At 46.1% G+C, this 21662-nt stretch overlaps 2 protein-coding genes across 2 annotated transcripts; one reads left to right on the top strand and one right to left on the bottom strand.

The window, feature by feature from the left end:
- Nucleotides 1-2475: 2475 nt before the first annotated feature.
- LOC117847394 (uncharacterized) lies at nucleotides 2476-4325 on the bottom strand. The gene has a single exon (XM_034728600.2). The coding sequence runs from the start codon at nucleotides 4293-4295 to the stop codon at nucleotides 3129-3131; it is 1167 nt and encodes a 388-aa protein (XP_034584491.1). The 5' UTR covers nucleotides 4296-4325; the 3' UTR covers nucleotides 2476-3128.
- A 7039-nt stretch (nucleotides 4326-11364) lies between these two features.
- Nucleotides 11365-14842, top strand: LOC117849562 (pyruvate dehydrogenase E1 component subunit beta-3, chloroplastic). The gene is made up of 4 exons (XM_034731146.2): nucleotides 11365-11627; nucleotides 11769-11860; nucleotides 11948-11994; nucleotides 13728-14842. Exons 1-4 carry the CDS (start codon nucleotides 11552-11554, stop codon nucleotides 14698-14700), a joined length of 1188 nt encoding a protein of 395 aa, XP_034587037.1. The 5' UTR covers nucleotides 11365-11551; the 3' UTR covers nucleotides 14701-14842.
- The last annotated feature ends 6820 nt before the right edge of the window (nucleotides 14843-21662 follow it).

Raw genomic sequence — 21662 nt, 5'->3', positions numbered from 1 at the left:
AAACAATGAACCATGCATCAATTTCTGAAAACAGAAGTGCGATTTACCTTTCTGAAGATAAACTAAATAATTGTGCACTTTGACACTTTCTCCGAGTAAACAATGCAAAAGTATCACCACCTGGTAAGCAAATTAGGTTATTGTTAGGTTAAACTACCCTGTCCTTTTTACCTTGCTCCAATCATGTGTGTATCATCACAATCGAGTGTGTGCAATGGGGTCAAATGTAAAGATACCTCTCTTGTGGAAGGTAGTCAAGCTATAAGATATGGACGCAAAAGCATGCTGTCTCGTTGCTTGTATGCTTGTGTCCAGTTAAACAATTTCAACAGATGGAGATTGCAGGAGCATGGGTCTTGTACCTTATCTCCTAGGCAGCCATGGATGTGTACGCATGGGATGAGGCAAGCATTATTCAACTTGAGCTTTTACAGATCCATCAAATCAGCCTTTTGATCTCAACATGATATGGTCTGGCTTGCTAGCTATGTTATATGAATGATCTGAATCCAATTTTGTCACATGCTTAAGCGTAGCGTGAGATCTCAACATGATATACGACGCTGAAACAAAGGTTTATTGAAAATAATAAGTTTTTTCCCCGAGGTTAAGTACCAGTGGTACTTACAGGTCTTACCAAAAAAATTAAATAGATTTACACATAATTAAAAGAGTATCATAGTAATTTTTCACTATTTTTGGTACTTGGTCCCACCAAATTGGTATTTCTTATTATTTCTCTTTAGTTACTTCATGGTACTTCGTTTGTTTCCACCGTTCGATTTTGTCATATGGACGGCTCTCATTTTTTTCAAGCGCTCTAAAATTTTTCAACATCCTAACCATCTACATAATTCTTAAGAAATTTCTTGTAAGAATACTGAGGGTCTGTTTGGTTTCACTTGCTTATGCATAAGCAACTTAAAATAAGCAAATAAGTTGCTTATGAAACCAATCACTCTTGCTTATGGGGTTGCTTATTATAAGCAAATAAGCAACTCTTGGGTTGCTTATGGTTGCTTATGGGGACTAAAAGGTGCACTTTACACCTCCTACCCTCATTCAATGCACCCTATCCCCCCTCTCTCCCCCCTCTCCCGTCACCACTCAGGCACTCACCACTCCCCTTCCTCCGCGCCACCCGCCACCGCCGGCCTCCGCGCCACCCGCTGCCGCTCCCGCCTGCCGCCGCCGCTGCGCCGCCCGCCGCCCGTCTCCGCGCCGCCCACCCGCTGCCCGCCTCCGTGCCACCCGCCGCCTGCCACCCCGCGCTCCGCTGGGCGCTCTCCGGCGCCGCCAACCCCTGGGTCGCCGCGCACGGGGACCTGGAACGCCGGGGTCGGGCATGTGCAGGAAGAAGAAGGGTGGGGAGGCAAATTGGAGGGGTAGCAACACAAGGGGCAAATATGACAATGTCCATCTCATTCAATGCTCAAACAGCTTAGACTAAAAATAAGCAACTTCAAATAAGCAACTTTAAGTTGCTTATAATAAGCAACTCAAACCAAATAGGCCCTGAACCATCCTTTTTAGCAAGATATATGCACAAATTGGTTAGCTCACAACTTGCATCTTGTTGGTTGAAACGAATCGAAGAATTCGCATTAATAACCTAAACGATCTTCTAACTATTAGTATGGCAACCAAGGTGCCACGTGTTCCTATCAAATCGCTCCAAACGACGACGCCTTAATCTGTTTATTAGGACCAATAGCATCAAAACACGTACCAATGGAAACTTGGTGCTGGACACTTCCAACTTGAGGTGAATGATTTGAAACAACTCAACTCAAGCTGGAGAGTGAATGATTACTGCCTATAGTTGAAATCAAACAAGCTTACTTAGAACTATAGTTTCATGTGACACGAGTATATACACCTAACGTGACAGCTAGGGGGGTAGTAGCAGTATGTCAACGCTTCTCTTCTAGATTATTAGAGTTGGGTGATCATACATGTTGGGATAACTACTACAACTCTCCAGCAAAGTTGCAATCAATCATGAGCCAAAAAATTATAAAGTAACAGCTAGAGGTAACTGGTAACCAGTGTGTGGTTATCACTGTTCCTTCAGAACAAATCCAGTCTGCTGCATCAGGATCCCCATGCCTTGCCAAAATTAACAAGAGAATACAAAATAAGGGATTTAGATTCTATCCCCCGGATCGGAGCCATTAAAAAATTTCCGTACTCGCTCAAGATTATAAGAGATCACGAGCTCAGAGGTTCAGAAATAGTACTGTAGTGGTACTGTTTGATGTGATCTTCAGTTGATTGCTGAAGTAGATCCTCCATCTCTGCTGCGAACTGCAAGTCTTGAGTCTTGACGTGTGGTTTTATATTTTTGCCGGGAGAGAGAGAAAAAAATGATTTAAGTAGTGAAGTGCAATTTTGGATTCTGTTCTACTCAACATTTAAATTATTCAACCGTTACTTTTTCTTTGCTCGTTCATCTTTTCTCCTTTACGGAGATAGTAAGGTAAAGTTTTCAACATATCAATTCTGAATTCTGCAGGTTTTTCACTTGAAAAATTCAGTCCGTACAGAATTTGCCAGAACAAGTTCAAATTTGACGTTTCAAACAGGGCTAGAGTTTTTGCAGTGGGTCCCATCTCTCCTTGATCAAGTGACCCTCCTCCTCCAACAGCTACAGGACGAGGCGATCTTGGAGCAGGACGTACGCAGAGGACACTTGCAGATAACAAAGCCCAGCCACACCAAAGCTTTTGATTATACAACTCTCGACAATTTTTGCTCTGCATCTTCTTTACTTTATTCCCCACGCACGCGTGCGTGCAAGATCCAACCAAAATCCTCACTCATGGCTGCTACACGTACGATCTCGATCGATCTTGGAGTGCTCATCGTCGTCTCCATTTTTGATGTACAGATCTCCATGTCCCTCTCTGCCTCTCTCTCACCTCACTGTTCTGCCCTGCAATAGCAGACTACCAAGAGGAGCCATCGGAGAAGAAGCTACTCCAGCTACTAGCTACCAGTACAAGAGCAGAACACACACGAACAAAAATATCCAAGGTCCTAGCAGCTAGCAGCATCTACACATGGACATGGCATGGAGCTTGAGCTTGAGAGCTTTGATTTTCATGGCGTCAGGGCGTCATCACTCATCAGGCAGCTGCTGCTTGCTCCATCTCGACCTGCAGCCTGATCTCCCGGTTGAACCTGGTGATGAACTCCTCCACGCGCCGGTTCAGCTCCTCGTCCGACAGCCTCGAGTACTCGCTCTCCTTTTCGTTCTCCTCCTCCGGCGACGGCCGCCTGTCTGTCGCCGCCCGGCGGAGGCGCTTCTCCTCGCTCACCACCACGCTCTTGTCCTGCACGGGGACGAGCGCGTGCGAGTGCGACGGCCTGTGGCCGTGGCCGTGCCGCCGCCTCGTCGCCGCCGGCCTCTCCTCCCGCGCGGCAAGGCTCCGGCTCGCCGTCAGCCTGCTTCTTGGCCTCGTTCCTGGCAAGACCGCGCCGACGTCGACGTTCTTGGTGGCCACGACCTCAGCGGCGGCGGACGACGGGCTTATGATGATCTCCCTGCTCGCCGGTGTGCTCGCCACCACTCGTTCTGCTTGGTCTTCCCTCACGACCAATGCGTACGCGAGGTCGTCGTTCTCGGCGATCACCGGCAGGTGGTCTCCGCCGTGCTCCATCGTCACAACCAAAGCTTGGTCCTGGACGACCACCTCGTCGGAAACGACAGATACGCCGCCCATCGACGCGTGGCCGCTCTTGACGCCCGCCGACGGCTCGCCGCTGGAGACGACGGCGAAGGGGATGCCGCCGTCGTCGGCAGATGAGGAGGAGCCGAAGAAGAGCATGCCGGAGTCTGCGGCAATGACGATGATGATGGAGTTGGACATGAGGAACCAGAAGGTGGTGTCCCTGAAGAGGGCGGCCGGCGGGACGTGGAGGAAGGAGACGTAGAGCACCGGCAGCGACATCACCAGCACGGAGATGGACACCGTCCTCATCAGCTGGTGCGGCGGCTTGCCGCTCTGTGGAGGAGGAGGAGGAGCTTCCATGTTCAGGAGAGGGAGCATGAACTTGCTTGCTGTGGCCTGTGGGGATTTGAGGTGCTGGAGCTTGTGCTTGTGTGTGTGGGGTGTGTGTGTGTGTGAGAGAGAGAGGAGGCTTGTAGAATGTTCAGTGCGAGGGAGGGCGTGTGGCATGGGAGCTGCTTTTATAGCAGGGCACAGGGCAAGAGGAGGAAGAAAAAAATTTGGCCTAGAGAAATCAGAGATATGGAACCACTTGTCAAGCAGCCAACGGTGACTGAAATGCATGGCTTTGAGATTTGTGTTGTGGTCCAAACCTTCTCGCTCGCTTCATCTGACGATGGTCACACGAATCTTAAAGTTAATTTAGCGGTACTAGGGATAACGAATGAAGCAAGACAAATGTCAAATACTCCCTCCGTCTTTAAATACATGACGTTTAGAGCGTCTTTAAATACATGACGTTTAGAGCATCTTTAAATACATGACGTTTAGAGCAAGGTAGTTATCTTAGATTTGAGGTTCACGTGAAACCCTCTCTACTACCACATCTGTACCACATCTGATCGGCGCTCGCACAAATTCCAAAGCCAATTCAACGATATAAGCATTATAGTCGGTTGCTCATCCCAGTTGCAAAAACAGATTCTTCTATGCTAGTAGTAAATGCTAATTGCTGTGTAGTTGCAGGTTTGTGGTTGTCTTTGTGTGAGGATGATTGGTGTCTAGAGAGTGCAAGCACAGATATTGGGGGCAAGAGTGCCATCACCGGCAGTGGGCTACCAGCCCTTGTAATCCTGTGGCTGGAAGTGTGCATTGCATTGTTGCATTGCCTGAATAGGGAGGGCAGCTGCTGAATTTGGGCATGGAGTACATTTTTTTTTAAAACGATGTGGTCATGCAATTTGCATAGGCAGGAGCACCCACTGTTTTGGTTTGATGAGACCAGCAGATCGATGGGTCTGTTTGAAGAAGTACATGTTGGCCGGCAGGCCAGGACAGCTACTGGTCATGGTCACTTGGAGGGTTATGGCCCCCATGGAAGTGCAATGGGAGAAAAGAAAAATCATGGCTGTGGCTTCAAAAAGGGAGTTAGGAACACACTTGTGTGTGTCTATCCACACAACCTAACAAGGCTAATGATCCAGGTAGCATGGATCAACTTTGGTCCTCGTTCCTCAAACCATACGGAGCTGGTGTGGATAGGGATGGCAACGGGGCGGGTCGGGGTCGGGTGAAGCTTCCGCGGACCTGCCCCCGAAACCCGAGAATAAAACTCGCTCCAAACCCGAACCTCATTTCGGGTGACAATGTGCACCCGCCCCCGAAACTTGCGGGTGCCCGAAATCCGAGCAAGACAACAGTTCACAGGCGAGGAGCGGGCGGCCAGCAGCGCTCGGGTGAGGGGCGCGGGCGAGGGCCAGACGGTGGAGTGGGTGGAAGAGGATAGGGTTGGGAGAGTTATATATCTAGAGTTTCCAATTGCTTGTTGGGTTGGGCTACATCTAAATTTTAGGCTGGAATGTAATTCAAGGCCCATGGGTTACCCGCGGGGGATTAGAAACCCGCCCCCACCCCGCCCAGTTTCGGGTCCCTGAACCCGCAAACCCACGAGGGGAAAACAGACCTGCCCCCACCCCCATCAGGTATAAAACCCGCGGGTTTCGGATCCAAACCTGCCCGACTGCCATCCCTAGGTGTGGAGATAGGTTATTGGTTGAATTGTGATTAACTTTTTGAAAGGAGATTGCTTTTGCTTTTTGTTTCCTCCCTCTCTTTTTTTATTCCGATGGTTTAGTTTGCTCTATTTTGGGATATTAATTAAAATGATAAGATCAAATTCAATATGTGAGATAGAATGTCACATGACTCTCCATTATCTAAAAAAGAATGTCACATGAGTCCTGAGTTTGCAAAGCCTGAAACATGAAGTAAACCTTCCCGTGTTAATTAGAACGATGTCGATTTGCGGAAACTTCTCAATGAACAACAATCAGCAACCGATCTGAAAGCGTACTTGACGACTCTAAAACCACTCGAAGACAAGGCTCATGACATCTATTACCACGACATGAGACGCCTTTTGCACCGACGGCTACTATTTCACCCATGTGGTTAGCTGCTAGCAAAAATAGATGTACTATGAATAAAGTCTCTCGCCAACTTTGCTGAAATTCATGGGGGCAGCTGTGGACACCGAGCAGACTCACACACATCCGATCAGAGTGGGATGCCTCAGCCGATTTGCCACACAGTACAAGTTTTGCAAGTTCGTGGCAGAAACAAAATAAACTAACCTAGCTCTAGGTTGATGAAACCCGTTTGTGTGCACACATCACATAGTCAGTCACTCATCACAGAGCGAGGCCGGGGTCGGTCGAAAAGACCCAGCAGGCGCTGGATTCTCGTGATCAAAAGCCCAAGGGCACTGCTTCTGGTGAGAATGATTGTGAGCAGCAAGGGTTAAGGACAGAGCCAATCAGACAAATTATGAGTAGCAACAGAAAGGTTAGGAGGAGAGAATGATTAAGTTCTAGAGACCAAGGCAATGCAGTTGACATCACCTATAGAATGGGCTCCTTCCTTTGTTTTTTCTCATGATGGATGGATCGACGTACAATAATTGGGCCGGAAACTGAGTATCTGATATTAAAAAAGAAAAACTTGTGTGCTCCATGGAGACAAGTGTCGCTCTATCTAGGGATTAATAATATGATAGCCTACTGTGCCGGAGCTCGCATCCTGGACGTTGGTGTCAATTTGGAAATCCAGGATCCATTTATTTGGATATTTATAATCTTGAGAATATAAATATTATTTATGTCATTCGCTACTCTCATCCAACTGCCGTGTAATATTTTTAATTGCTTCTATTCCTTCTCGACGAAACACGTGCATAACTTGTGTTTAGGAAAAGAAATCATAATATTTGCATGATAGTTGTTTGAGTATTTCCATCATCATGCATGATGGCGTCGTGCTCAACGAATCTCGACACCATTTTAACGATACATTTTTTTATTTTTTTAAAGGGTCCCTTGACCCAGCCTTCTTTGGAGGCTTTTTTAAGCTAGGTTTGAGTATTTAACCTGAGTATTTTTTTGCGAAAGAAGAATTATATTAAATTGTAGATGAGTACACCCTCATGTTACCAGCACTCTGAAAAACAAAGATTACCAGTGTATCCATAAACTGCTCTTCATCTTTAGGGTAAAAAACATATAGCTCCAAATCTCAATTTCAAGCTTATATGAAGATTCATATGGATGACCGCACAAGCAAACACTCAACAAACAGAAGAGATGCCCAAAGAATGGCAGCCAACATTCCTGTAGGTGAAATTGAGTATAATCTTCTTCTTTAATTTCTTTGTCTTCCTTCTGCCACCGAAAAATAAGGAAAACCGAGCCTTGGCTGGTTGAGTGGCTGGCTTCTCCACTTGAAGCCTTGCCCAACTGCACTAAACTAACCTATTTTAATGATACATATAGTGCTAGTACTCCTTGTCCGTACATGCGATTAGGAGGAAAACCAACAAACTAAACTAACCAGCAGTAGTGAAGTAGTAGCAGCTAGCTAGCTGCAGCAATGTATCTGCATTACCGTAACCTCAGGCACGCACGCCACTACGTGTACAGTACGTGCCGGTGAGCCCATGTGGACACACACTGACACAGAGGACGCGTGACAACAAGTGATTGGTTCTTGGTAATCAGCGTGGAGCACAGGTGGCGTCCGGCCAAGTTTTGGTGCGGATATTTGGGCCAGAGCGGGCCACGCATCGTTCGTGGTTAGCACGCGGCGAGCCGCAGGCCGCGCGTACTAATCAACGTGTGTGTGGCTACTCCTTCTAGGTTGTAGTGTCGACGTGACGGTGCCCCCTCTGTGATTGGCCGTCAGATTGTTGTGTCGAGGATGATTGAGCTTCCAAAGTCGTCGGATCGCGTTTGCTACTATGTGCTAAACTTTAGCAGCGTCACATCGAATGTTAACATGAGCTAATTATAAAACTAATTGCAGAACACTGTGTTAATTCATGAGATGAATCTATTAAGCTTAATTAATCCGTCATTAGCAAATGGTTACTGTAGCACCACACACTATCAGATCATGGACTAATTAGGCTTAATAGATTCATCACGCGAATTAAACTCCATCTGTGCAATTAATTTTTTAATTAGCCTATGTTTAATACTTCTAATTAGCATCAAACATCCAATGTGATAGATGCTAAACTTTAGTGGGGTGTATAACACCCCTTAAGCTTATTATATTAATTATGATCCACGTCACTGGTTCAGTGTGCTGGTTTGCCTCTACGTGCGCGTGATTTGTCGAGGTGGCTTGTCTCCGAATTTCCTATCCATCTTCTTGTAGATACTCCTCCTTTCAAACTGTAGGTCGTTTTGATTTTTTAGATTTATAGATATATCTATGAACTAAAAAAATTAAAACGACTTACAATTTAGAACGGAGGGAGTAGATAGCTAGTATCTATAACCCAGCAATAGTTCAATAATTAGCTTATAAGGACCCAACGAACTATCTCAACATTTTAGATGAACTATCTCAACATTTTTTACATAAAAAAGTTAGTGAATGTCAAAAAAAAATTGAGAAAAAATGTTGGCAAGTGTAAAAAGAGTTGGTGTATGTAAAAAAATTGTTGAGCAATAATGTTGGCGAATGTAAAAATTTTAAAGAAAAATATTGGTCAATGTCAACAAATGTTGGTAACAATAAAGTTAGATACCGTTTAAAAAATATCAAAGAATGTCAACAAACATTGATGGATGTTAAAAAATTATTGTACATGGGTTTAATATGAGGTTTAAAGATGAATTTCTTATCTACATTCCAGAAGACATATATGAGCGCGCAATCAATGAAATATGCAAGTGTTGCCTCTATACCTCACATTCGGCCCACGGCCCACGCTGCCACGCCACGCATCCCCCTAGAGGGCCCATGCACAAACCCTAGCCCCAGCCACCTCTTTCAAATTCAGACTCGCTCACTCACTCTTGCAGTCTCGCTATTCACTCTCGCTTGTCTCCGGCGCCGCCGACCGCCTAGCTCGCCACATATACCGTCGCCTTTACTCGACTCGTAGCTCCCTCGTGCACGCCCCGCCTTCTCTGAGAGGATGAATAAGCGCAAGGCCATGCTGGAGGCGCTGCAAAGAATACATAACCGCAAGAAGCAGAAGCTGCGGGTGGTGCGGGCAACACCCTAGCCTGAGGATGTTGCGGCTAAGGTAACTTTCAACATATTGCTACTCTTGTTTCTCTCCGGATCATGTGTGAACTATGTGGGTTGTGACCTGCGAGTCACCAATCTCTGCGTGCTTGGCACCTGATTTCATAATGGTTTTATATACAATTCTAGCTGACGGATTTCCCTGTAACTCTAAAAAAACTTCCACATACTGAGGTTTATTATGCAAAGTTTTTCCTTTTCTCATTCCAAGCTATAGTGAAGTAGAAAGAACCACATTTTTTGTTGCCAGTTTCTCAATGTGGATTATATCAAACAAATATATTTCTCTTGCCTAGCTCTAAAGATCAATCTTTACTTGAGCTTAGGTCCCAAAGCCTTTGTTGGCCCAGCAGATGCTCCGTGTCATCTTCTTATCCGCTGCTAATAGCTTTTTCGCTTGTCGTCTATGTGCAATGCATTGCATTAATTGCATGGATGATGTATCCATCTTGTGTGTGTGTGTATGTGCATGTGTGCATCTTTTTCCGTACGGGTCTCATCTGAGTACGAACGACGAGTATGCTTACGTGGACAAGGCCGGTTTAGGATGACAATCCCATGCTACGTTCCATCCTCCAAATCGCATCGACTCATTATCCGCTAAAAGTCCAGCTCGGCTCGTCTCGTCGCGAGCTCGGCCTGGCTCATTAAGCTCGTGAGCCAGGGCAATAAGCAAGAGCATAAATCAGAAGGCAGAAGATATTTTGCAACCAAAACAAGCTTCTGGATCATGCAAAACCACTACAATTTAAACCTTAATTCAAACAAAAAAAAGACCAATGGATGTCGATGAATCAAGTAGAATCTAGTCTAAAGAACTAAATAAAGCATTTGGATTTTTTTTTATAAACACACACGGTTTGTCTAAAGCATGGATGCAGCAGGAGCAGATGCAGACAAGCAGGGAGCGGCCGATTCGCTGCAGGCCGATGGATTAGCAGCGGATGATGTTGCACCTCGTCTTGCTCCCAGTCCCAGCTCCCCCATGAACTGGCAGTTGGTGGTCGGGACTGGCAGAAATCGGCACGGCAACCGCACCAGAGCAACACGCTCTCTCGGCGGCGGCGTCAGCGTGCAGTGGATGCGAGATCCAGGCCGCGCCGCCGCTGAGTGCTGCGACAGGCGAGAGGGGCAGAGGGTGCCCTTGCATTGGAGGGTTGGGCTGCGCTGCAGAGATCCTGGGCTGGGCTGCTGGCTATTAGAGCGTTGGACTGTTTAGCGCTGGTCTGTCACGCAATTCTATATGGCTTGCAGTAGCCAGTTTGTTATATAGGTTCCGGTGTAAACCATGAGGGTATTGTTAAACGGTATTCAATATAAACAAAAAGATATGCATGATGACCCAGCATCTTCATTACTTTTACTAGACAATGAGGATCACCGCCCCAAACTTCTAACAGTAGCTATACACGGTTACTAAGTTTTGCAAACCTTCCAAGGATATTATTACTATACATGTATGCGAAAATGCTTCTTGTAAAGCAAACTACTAGGCCCGTGTATTATATTTTTTATTTTTAGTCGTACATATTTTAAGTAAATTTCCGATTCTTCAAAACCTTAAGAAAGTTTGTTTTATTTCTAAACCATTTATCGCAAGTCAGTGACAAGTATTTCTAACTATTATAGTAGCATCTTAGTTTATTTCTAAACATTTTGAATTGTTGCTGGAATTATCTGGCATTTTTGTGTCTTACTTGAATTCCACCTGTGGAGTTTAGTTGGATTTCCTCTGTAATATGGAAACGACAAATAATTTCCAAATTCCTTTTCTTCTTTGGACTGAATCCCCCCGTACCGGCGGCCTATACTCCCCTCTCTACTGGGCCGTAAAGTGCAATCAAAGCCCGCGCAGATGGATCAGGTCCATCCAAAAACAGGAGGGCGGAGGCCGGGCGATGGAACCGAGGCTCGCACCCACCCATCTGCACCCGGTCCACATACGCCTCCCCGTGGGCCGTCGTGAGCTAGCCGTCGCCCTCCGCGCATCTCCGCCGTCCAAGTGGGACCCCGACCTCTCGGTGCATAGACCCCGTGCACGGAAGAGCTCCCTCTATCCGCCCTCCCCCCCCCTCGCCGCCGAGAAGAAGCTGCTCGTCGCGTCGCCTCGTGCTCTCCGCCTCCCCCACCTCGCTTCCTCCTCCGCGCCCCCTTCGCCGAGGCCACAGCGTGAGCGTATAAAGCGCCGCCCCCACCGCGCGCGTCCGCACCGCCACCGCCACCTCCACCTCCAACGCCGTCGCCGCCGCCCGACCCCTCTGCTAGCGCGAGACGAGACGGGACCAATGGCGGCCGCTGCGTCCTCCACGCTGCACGGCGTCGGCGCCGTAGCCTCCGCCAAGCCCAGATCCGCCGCCCCAGGTACGCACGCCTCCGCGAGACCTCCCCCGACTGTCCCCTCCAGCGGTTCGTGGGGCTTCTCGCCCCCCGCGCGAACCGGGCTGACGAAGCGGCCAGAGACTGACTGACCGACCCGATTCTCGCTTCGCATCGTTTCTGCAGCGGCGGCGAGGAGGAGCGTGCGCGTGGCCGCGGCGGCGAAGGGAGGAGCGGGCTCGGCGCGAGGCAGGCTGGTGGCTCGCAACGCCGTTGCAGTTACGTGCTGGCTTCATCCTCGCTTATCTGTGATGTGCTCGCGCTTGCAGCGTTGCGCTGATTTATTTGCTCTGTGGTATGTGCAGGCGAAGGCGGATGAGGCGGCCGCCGAAGCGGGATCCAAGTCTGGCGGGTAAGATTCTGAGATGTGTGCTGCCAACCTGAATTCAAATCTATCATAATTGGGTTTGTGCAAAAAATTCGGGTTGGTTTAGACGTCACTATGAAATTTAGCCTCGGATCCACCGTGTGAGCAGGCATAGCTTTCCTGGTTGCTGTCTATTGTCAATGACTTTTGATTTATAATCAATGATAGACTCGTATTAGCCCTGTGTTTTTCAGCTGAAATGGATGCTGGCATGCTGTTAGTCTCAAATTTTACTCCTTAGATGCTGCTTCCCACATATACTTTAGCTTCGGTGGGAGTAATATTGGAATTGTGTGATTTAGATGTTCAATCCCATTAACTGGGATCTGGGAGAGGTGAGCAGAGAAAAGTAAGGCTGGGCTCTATTTCTTAATTTAATGCTTTTGCAACTTATAAACTTGGAATTGGGTACAAATTGGATAGACTGAACTCCACCAGTTCGATTTGCTCAGTAACTGTGGTTATCATGACCATCTTCTAATCAAATAATCAATCCATGTTTGAGAAATCCCAGTTTGAGTAGATACAAATTTGATGTGGTTCTCGGTAATCAGAACAATAATAGCAGCTTTATGATATATCCTCAATGAACACTGCCTTTTACCTGCAAGCAAGAAGCAAATGTTTGGTGATTTCTATCTAGCTAAGTTGGAATGTAAAACTGGTGGATTGGATCCTACTGGTTAACCAGTAGAATATTAGAATTATAACAATTTGTTCTATGCCATATGTTATATAATGATCAACTAGAGCATTCTTATTGGCAGTAGAGCTTAAATTCTATGCTGGTATATGGTTCTTGGTTTCTTTGAAACTTGCGTAAACTTCTTTCCTTTGAGTTTAATGCAAATATGGTATCAGGAGATTTGACATCTGACCAAGTGACCATTATTTGCGCTACATTTGATGAGGTTTAATCCAAAAGAGTTTAAACACTGTCAATTCCTGCATGGTGCGTAGACCCTTTTATTTATTTTATTTTTTGGCGTTAGAAATGAACTCGCCTTCAGAATACCCCAAATGTAGTTAAGTGATTGGTTAGAAACATAAAAGTGCCTATTTCTTTAAGCGAAATGTGATGACAAGTTTTAGACTCGTGTTCGATTTGGGTCTTATTACCTGGTGCTTGTATCTAGCAGTACCAAACAAACCTGTCCTCATGATTATGTCCCTAATTCATTAAGACTCCTGTTCTGCAAAACTTGTGTTTGGTGTGTTGGTGTGTGTAGGTGTCAGGCTGACAGTGTGGTGTCCTTTTTCAATTTGTACTTTTTCCTTCTTAAATGAAATGATGTGCAGCTCTCCAGCATATTCGAGAAAAAAATTGAACTGCTTCAAAGCCTACTAGCAGGGGACAATCTTGAACCTTGCTAGACTCACTAAACTTGATACTCAACCATGAACATTGGAACACTGGCAAAAGAACAGCATACACTAGTTTTTGAACCAATCACTGTACTACAGTTGCCAGCAGTATTGCAATCAGAAACCTGTTTACCTTGTTAAGCTCTGCTGCAGTAATAAAAAATATGCTACTGGCCTACTGGTTAAAGACATAAATGAACATAGAATCTTGTTCTCTGAACTGCAATTTGTGTCATATGATGGCTATTGTTGCCTCTATGGATACAGGATGTTGAAATTCAGTTTGTGTTTGATTTCTGTTTCTTGTGATGATCTACATATACCTGATTATGTTGACTTTTTCTTATGTTTAGCCATGAGTTGCTGATGTTTGAGGCCCTTCGTGAAGCCTTGATTGAAGAGATGAATTTGGATCCAACAGTGTGTGTCATGGGTGAAGATGTTGGTCACTATGGAGGTTCATATAAGGTGACCAAGGGCTTGGCTGAGATGTTTGGAGATCTTCGGGTTCTTGATACACCTATTGCTGAGAACTCTTTCACTGGCATGGGAGTTGGAGCAGCAATGAAGGGGCTCAGGCCAGTTGTTGAAGGCATGAACATGGGTTTCCTTCTCCTTGCCTACAATCAGATCTCGAACAACTGTGGAATGCTTCACTACACTTCAGGCGGTCAGTTCAAGATCCCGGTTGTGATCCGAGGCCCTGGTGGTGTTGGTCGTCAGCTCGGTGCTGAGCACTCACAGCGTCTTGAGTCATACTTCCAGTCAATTCCTGGCCTTCAAATGGTTGCTTGCTCTACTCCTTACAATGCGAAGGGCCTGATGAAGGCAGCTATAAGGAGCGAGAACCCTGTGGTGCTGTTCGAGCACGTCCTCCTGTACAACCTGAAGGAGAAAATCCCAGATGAGGAATACATCTGCTGCCTGGAGGAGGCTGAGATGGTGCGCCCAGGTGAGCACGTGACCATCCTCACGTACTCCCGCATGAGGTACCACGTGATGCAGGCTGCCAAGACCCTGGTGAACAAAGGGTACGACCCTGAGGTCATCGACATCAGGTCGCTGAAGCCGTTTGATCTGCACACGATCGGTAACTCCATCAAGAAGACCCACCGCGTGCTGATCGTGGAGGAGTGCATGCGGACGGGTGGCATCGGCGCCAGCCTGAGGTCCGCCATCATTGACAACTTCTGGGACTACCTGGATGCACCCATCATGTGCCTGTCATCACAGGACGTGCCGACCCCGTACGCCGCAACTCTGGAGGACGCCACCGTGGTGCAGCCTGCACAGATCGTGGCGGCTGTCGAGCAGATCTGCCAATGATCGCAGTATCACGACATTGCTAAGTTACATCGTTTGTGGATTCGTAAACACCGTGTTCTATTTGTTTTGCTATGTAGCGACACTTGATTGTGGCGTAGACATATGTTCTATTTCCCAGTGGTGCATATTTTGCAAAATTCAATGCCCTGTGCTGGTCCTTGTTCTCCAATGTTAGGTTTGAGCATTTGTTTGCCACTTTGCCAGTGATCAGTTCCCATAAACATTCTGGGGGTATAGTGACAGCCTTTAATACGTATGAGAGTTGATTCCATCCGCTGAAGTTTACACTCCTGCATCTGCTGATTGCATCTCTGCACTGACGCGCTGTGGCTAGTGAATACTGACACGGTACTGGGAGCTTCTACTACCTCTCTCTTTTTTTTGGCATGTTTTGCCTGATTTCGGCGATTCTTTTAGTTCTATGAACTTTGCATTGTTCAACGTGTATCTTGTGCTGGCAATGTTTCATTTCACGAAGTTCAACGTGCATCTTGTTCTGGCAATGGTGCATTTCACAAGCTTACAGGAAGAATAGGTAGGTGGTCAGTGACAATGCGAGCTGCCATGGTGAGCAGAAGCAGCAGATCGTGATGCATGCACGGGATTGGTCGGTCCATGTGTTCTTTAGTTTTTATCCAAAAACATTTTTTTTAACTCAAACGAAGCAACAGTTTACTCTTACAGAGGGGATGTGCATGCATTGCAAGAAGGGCACACAGGTCGACGCCAGAGAAAGATTTCACATCAACTTGACGCGGATTGACGCAGCAGCCTGCAGCTGAACGAACACGGCCAAATTATCTTCAGTAAAAAGCACTACTAGAGTAGTAGACTAGTAGCAGTAAAAACTGGAAAAGGAAAAAATCTTACTGCTAGCATGTGAGGACTGAGGAGCAAAAGTTACCACGAGTGCTGGCAAGGCTTGCCGTTAATGGTAACGGCTGCCCGCGGGATCCATAGCCATATGTGGGCATAGTCGTAGGAGGACACCACAAATCCGGCCTCAGTGGCCGTGCAGAATCATTCATTTCAGGACCTAGAGATGCTCTCAACTGGAGAGCCGAAGGGATGGCAACGGCTTGGATCAGAACACGTACCCTGTTTATGAAATGTTGCACCCGCACCCGTGACCAGCGACACCATCCATCAGATGTGCTAATGGCATAACTAGTAACATATCACAATGAATGCATCAATGCGTACCGTAAGGATTTAGCACACAAATTAACATATGTAAGCAACAAGCACAACTAAACTACACATAGAGTATTCGAAATCAAATTTGTCACGATGACACAAAAGATAAATCCAAAGTTCCAAACTCCAAATGACTAAATTAACTAGGTAATACCATTTATTTCGGGACCAGCTAAGCATCCGCGGGTGACCCCTATCTATTAAAATCCATGGGTGCGGTCTGACACTTGCCTGCACCTACCTATATACTACTTGTGGGTGTGTCACTGTGTATCAAGTGACAGAGCCATAGGAGGGGGGCATGCCCCCCTAATGCTTTATTATTTTTACTATAGGTCATTAGATTAAGGGTCTATTTGGATCCAAGTGCTAATGGGTGAAAGTGCTAAAGTTTTACAGCATCCCGCATTAGCTTATCCAAACATGAGTACTAATGGGAGTGCTAGACTTTAGTCCACCCCAAAAGTGTAAAATAGGAGGTAGGTGCTTTTTACAAAAAGGGGAGGTGAGGAGATAAGGGCAAAAGTGACATTTTATGAATTTTAGCTCCATCCATTAGCCATATCTTTAAGTGGGAGTGCTAATGAGTAGAAGTGCTAAACTTGAGTAATAGCCCATGCAGACAGGCCTAGGAAAAAAGAACTAATATTCTGGCGTTTGCTGCCCCCATCTCCCAATCCGAACTCCATCCCTGCATGGGTCTGACCGTCGCTATGCGATAGGCTAGCCCTTATCAAAGTGGCGGAACTTGAACGTTGCATCTACGAGCTTGTGCATTTTCAGAAAGTGTACCTATGGGCTATTGCTATGTTTTGATATTCACTTAATCATTTTGATGAGCATCTGCGAACGATCATATGGTGGGCACCCATAATCTAAAATGTAAGTTGCTTTAAGCAGACTGCTCTACTTTTAAATGATAATCGCCTCTCTGACAACTAATCTGTGTACGCACGATCGAGTCGTCGTCATTCATCAAGATGCTATAGAAAAGACAGTTTATGAGGGAAGCATAAAGTTAGGGTGAACTGCGGTTGGAAATGTGACTTTCGTTACCTCACATTAGCAAAGTATGAAGACCATAGTGAATGCGTCGTTGTACACCGGCGCACGATGAGCTGCGCCGGAGAGCTAGCGGACCGTACGGCAACCGGAGGCTGGTGTCCGAGCTGGCGAGGTGGCGAGTGCCACGTCCGTAAGCTTTGGTGTCAGAGCCTTGTCTCCTCTTGGCGGCTTGCGCGGGGCCGTACGGCCGGCGGAATCTGTAGACTCAGCAGTGCCCTCTACTGCAGCTCGACAGCTAGTGCCATGACCTACTGCCATCACTCCGGCCAGTCAGCAGTGCGCCATGACATGAACTCATGTCAGCGGCGGACGTAAGTACCGTAGGGTATGCTAAAAAAAATCTCATACAATTTGATAAAATCATTTAAAATTTGGTAAAATCATATTCTAATTCGGTAAACTACATGCACTAAATAACATGATAAGTCTTAAATTCGAAGATTAAGTAGAAACAATAACAAATCATAATATAAATAGTTCAAATGAAATACGGATAGTTCGAAATATAGCGCAAAAGAAGCTTACAATATTACTTGTCTACTTTGTTTACCCGCCGCTTTTTGAATGACATGAATGGCTTGATTATATCATCTTCATTCACTTGGAAAAAAATATCCCGCTCAATGAATATGACTAGACAATCGTCCAAAACACTATCACCTAGCTTATTCCTTGACTTTTTTTTCACTATAACCAATGCAAAAAATACCCTTTCAACACTCGCTGTTGCCACTGGTAAAAGCAATATCAATTTGATAAGCAAGTAAATCATATCATACACTTTGTGCCTTCGTGTTTGAACAAGCTTAATCGAGAGATCAACGATGTTGTCTAGACCCTTGAGGCTATCATCTCGTCGCATGTCATCAATATAATTATCAAGTTGCAATTCAAGTTTTAGCAAATCATTGTTGGAGAAATCCTTAGGATAAAATTCAGCCAATCTACGTACCTTTTGTGCATCAAACGAAGCAAATGAATTGGAAGGACTGAAGGTTGGCATACAAGAAAGTTGCTCCATATTGATCCCATCAAACCGATTATCAAGCTCTTGACTAATTTGATCAATGACACCAATATATACTTCTCTTCTAAAATGGTCATCATTTGTTTGGTTTCGGGCATGACCATACCTTGCTGATTTTCCATATAATCACATTGAGAACTGGACTCATCAACGATGCCTAAAATTGATTGAAGCCGTGCACGTGGGTAGGCCCGGTGGGATATCGTCGACTCCTCGAGGCATAGGCAAGTTACACCGCGTAGCCGAATCGTCAAGCGTTGGGTGTATACCAGGTAAATTGATCGTTATTTTTTTACAAATAAAATATATATTATATTTCACTTATAGCTGGACCCAGGGTATGCCGTGGCCCACCCGGCATACCCTATGGGTCCGCCCGTGACTCATGAAGAGAGGACGGAGTGAAGGCATCAGGCATGGACAGATAGCAAAAGTGGAGTCATCGTGGACGAAGGCAGAGAAGAGATCGATCGCCATGGCTGGAACCTTGAGCATGCGGCTGTTACTGCCAATTGTGCCATGGCTGGCCTTCAGGTTCATTGATTGAATTGGCTGGGAACGAAGAGCAGTGGCACTGAAAAGCATCGGCAGTGGCAGAGGTGAGAGATCCGCATGTCATTGGATCGGCAGATCTCCGGACACGACGAGACGTCTGCTTTTTTGTTTGTTGGGGGAAAAATGAATGCATCCATCATGCAAACCCCTGCTCTCTTCATCTCCGATCCTTGATTACAACGGAGAATTGGTTACCACATGCATTCTCAGTGATTCGATGAGATGCTACGGCATCCAAGAATACGGGCGTATCCCGTATCCGCAGGAGGAGAACTGAACAGGTCACGTGGCGACAAATTGAAGCAGATTGCAGTGGTCATGGGGAGATCATTCAGCTCAGGACGCAGAAACCAACAGCTGGGGAGCAACAGCAGAGTCTGCAGGAAAGCTAAGGGCGGTCACTGTGATGTGGGCCAGACTCATGTGGAGTGAGTACTGAGTAGTGAGCCCTGTACTAGCAGTCAGTCAGCAGAGAGTAGTGTTACTGATAATTGATGATACGGCACGCTAGCATGCATTGGAGCACCGGCGTCACAACTCCATCTGTTTATAAACATATAATTTATTTGCTCTTCTTTGTAAAGCTAATTAACATTAACATCTGTACAGTACAATCCGCCTTTGCGTTGAACTCTTATCATCATCATAGCGGTGTTATTGCCAATGGTGTAATGGGATGCTCCAAAGTCCAAATGCATGCTGTTGTGTCGTTGATGTGGGCTTGATCGATGAGAGGGTGTCCATATGACTTGCATGAGTAGTCCGAGACTGGAATCGGCACCATTGGTGGTGTTTGGCTATTGCCACACCAATATTGGCACAAGTTGTTGATGCGGCCTCCATCATCTCCACCATCTGAATTAGCAGCAATTGAGGTCCACATTAACAGAACATGACAAGCAAGTTTGGATCCACTCAACTAATCCATTAGCTAGCTAGTTTAGAAAAGATTTAACTTGATCCACCTTAATTAGCTGAAATTAGCTAGTACCTATCAATTAGCTGGCACCTGGTTTCATGTCCATCTATGATTTCAACCAACAAAATCAAATTACTTGTAGAAAGAGGCCTATGGGATATTACCAGTGGCGGAGGGAGGGGGGCGCCCAGGGGCCAGCCCCCCCTATGGTTTGGATTTTTTTCACTATAAATTTTGAATTTGATCAAATCTTGAGCAAACTTAGCACTGCTGCCCCCCCTGACAATGAAAAAAAAAGGGGATTCCTGGCTACTTACTACAAACGGTTTGTTTCTAAAACTGTTCATGAAATCTCTAGTCTTTCCACCTGGTACGAGTTATGGTTCTTGGTGAGACTGTGGACGATAATGTTATCACATTCCATTCTTTTGATTAACCAATTGTGATATCTTGCATTGTCACCCTTGTGGCGCTTTTCGTAGTAATGCACTTGCGTCGCCATATGTGAGTCGTTGTTGATCAGTTTCACTACTTAAGTTTTATTGAAGAAGCGTGTTTTGTTTTCCAAGGAAAAAAGAGAAAAAAAAATGTAATGGTTTGTGCACTATTCGTGCATGGTGTCCATGCATGCATGATAGCAAATGACTTAACAATGTGAAAGTGAAGCGATTAATTTGTGTCATGTCTAAATATTAGGTTGCACAGATGAAATCTCGACACATGAATGGTGCTCCAGCAAAATTGGGCCCACGTATCGAGTAGATCTTTGGGAAGGAAATGGCAACGTACGATGTTCCATAATTGTCCGACCCACAGTGTTGACCTTCTGAAAAGCACTGCTACTGTTAAGTTGAATTGCATTTTTTTAGTCCGTGTAATTCCTTTTCATAACTGTTACAAAAACTCACTGAGAATCCAATAACTAGTGAAATGAAAGTGTATTTCCCAAGTTTTAAGCATCAACTAACGCATCGGAATCCCAGCAAGAAAAGGCCACAAGAACAGTGCGCCCTATTCACCATCATTTTTTTTTCATGTTACCAAATATTACCTGGTCAGGCAAAACTTTTGTGACAACTGTCAAAAACATTCTTCAGTCCACGATAATTGGGTACTTCTTGGAAACTTGGAAGACTGAGAAGCTCTTGATCGACAGCTCAATGGAGAGATCAATAAAGCATTGGCAGTAGATTTCACATACTAAATTAACCAAACACCATTTTTTAGATTAAGGAAAATGTTCCAGCCTCCGCAATCAGAAACTGAAAGCTTTGCAGCTGTAAAATAACCAAACACCATAGAAGCATTGGCTTAAAACATTACACATGTGTTCCAAAGTGTGCACAATTCCCTGGCCCCAGTCCCCAACAAACTGTACCCCAAGCAGGCAGGGCAGAGGCAGCATCATGCAACTGGACAACAGCTTGAGAACAAACATTTTCAATAAACCGTTGTGCAATCGGCACAAGTACGTACTTTACACACTAGTTTTAAAAAAAAGGCAACAAAAATAAACAAAGAGAAATCAAAAGTACAAAATAATACCTCACGCATTCAACATGAGCAACTCAGTACTAGTAGGTAGCTAGAGCTTGAGATTGAGATCAACATGCCTCTGCTTCTCGTCCCCGCCAAGCGTACACGATCGGCCGCCCTCCGCATACCACCACCCTGATAAACCACTACCATCACCATCCGTGGCGTAACGAGGCCCTCCAAATGTTGCCGCATCATCGCGGTGTACTGTGCGTTGGGAACGGCACGAGTGCGAGACTTGGATGGGCACCATAGGAGATGTTTGGCTGATCGGCGTAACTATGCTGGGGACGGTGGACGTCTCCGGCGAGAGGTAGAGGTGAGCGTTCCATCCGACGCTCCTCTCTTTCTTGTGTGCATTCTGGTGTCCCCCTAGCGCCTGCGACTTGAGGAACTTCTTGTTGCAGAAGAGGCAAGGGAAGAGCCTGACACCACCTCTGCCGCTGCCACCACCTCCTCCTCCATCAACACCACCATCACCAGTAGCCGCGATCGCGGCGGCATGGTCAGGGGAGGAGGGTTGCGGCGAGGTCGGGCCCAGCGTCAGCGACAGGTTGACGATGTAGTCGTCGTCGTCATAGGTGGCCGTGGCTAGAGATGAAGGAGGCGCCTCCATTGGAGAGCACGGCGAGCTCTGTCTGAAATGAAGCTTCTTTGAGAGAG

Source organism: Setaria viridis, chromosome 3 (genome assembly GCF_005286985.2).
Source record: "Setaria viridis chromosome 3, Setaria_viridis_v4.0, whole genome shotgun sequence".
Taxonomy (NCBI): Eukaryota; Viridiplantae; Streptophyta; class Magnoliopsida; order Poales; family Poaceae; genus Setaria; species Setaria viridis.
Note: the sequence above shows the minus strand (reverse complement) of the source record. Positions and strands in the feature narration are given on the sequence as shown.

Excerpts from the sequence above, each read along its gene's own strand:
- LOC117847394 (XM_034728600.2), bottom strand. The coding sequence starts at position 4,295 with ATGCATTTCAGTCACCGTTGGCTGCTTGACAAGTGGTTCCATATCTCT.
- LOC117849562 (XM_034731146.2), top strand. The coding sequence starts at position 11,552 with ATGGCGGCCGCTGCGTCCTCCACGCTGCACGGCGTCGGCGCCGTAGCC. Across the intron at positions 11,628-11,768 it reads GCCCAGATCCGCCGCCCCAG|CGGCGGCGAGGAGGAGCGTG; the intron begins GTACGCACGCCT and ends TCGTTTCTGCAG. Across the intron at positions 11,861-11,947 it reads TGGCTCGCAACGCCGTTGCA|GCGAAGGCGGATGAGGCGGC; the intron begins GTTACGTGCTGG and ends TGGTATGTGCAG.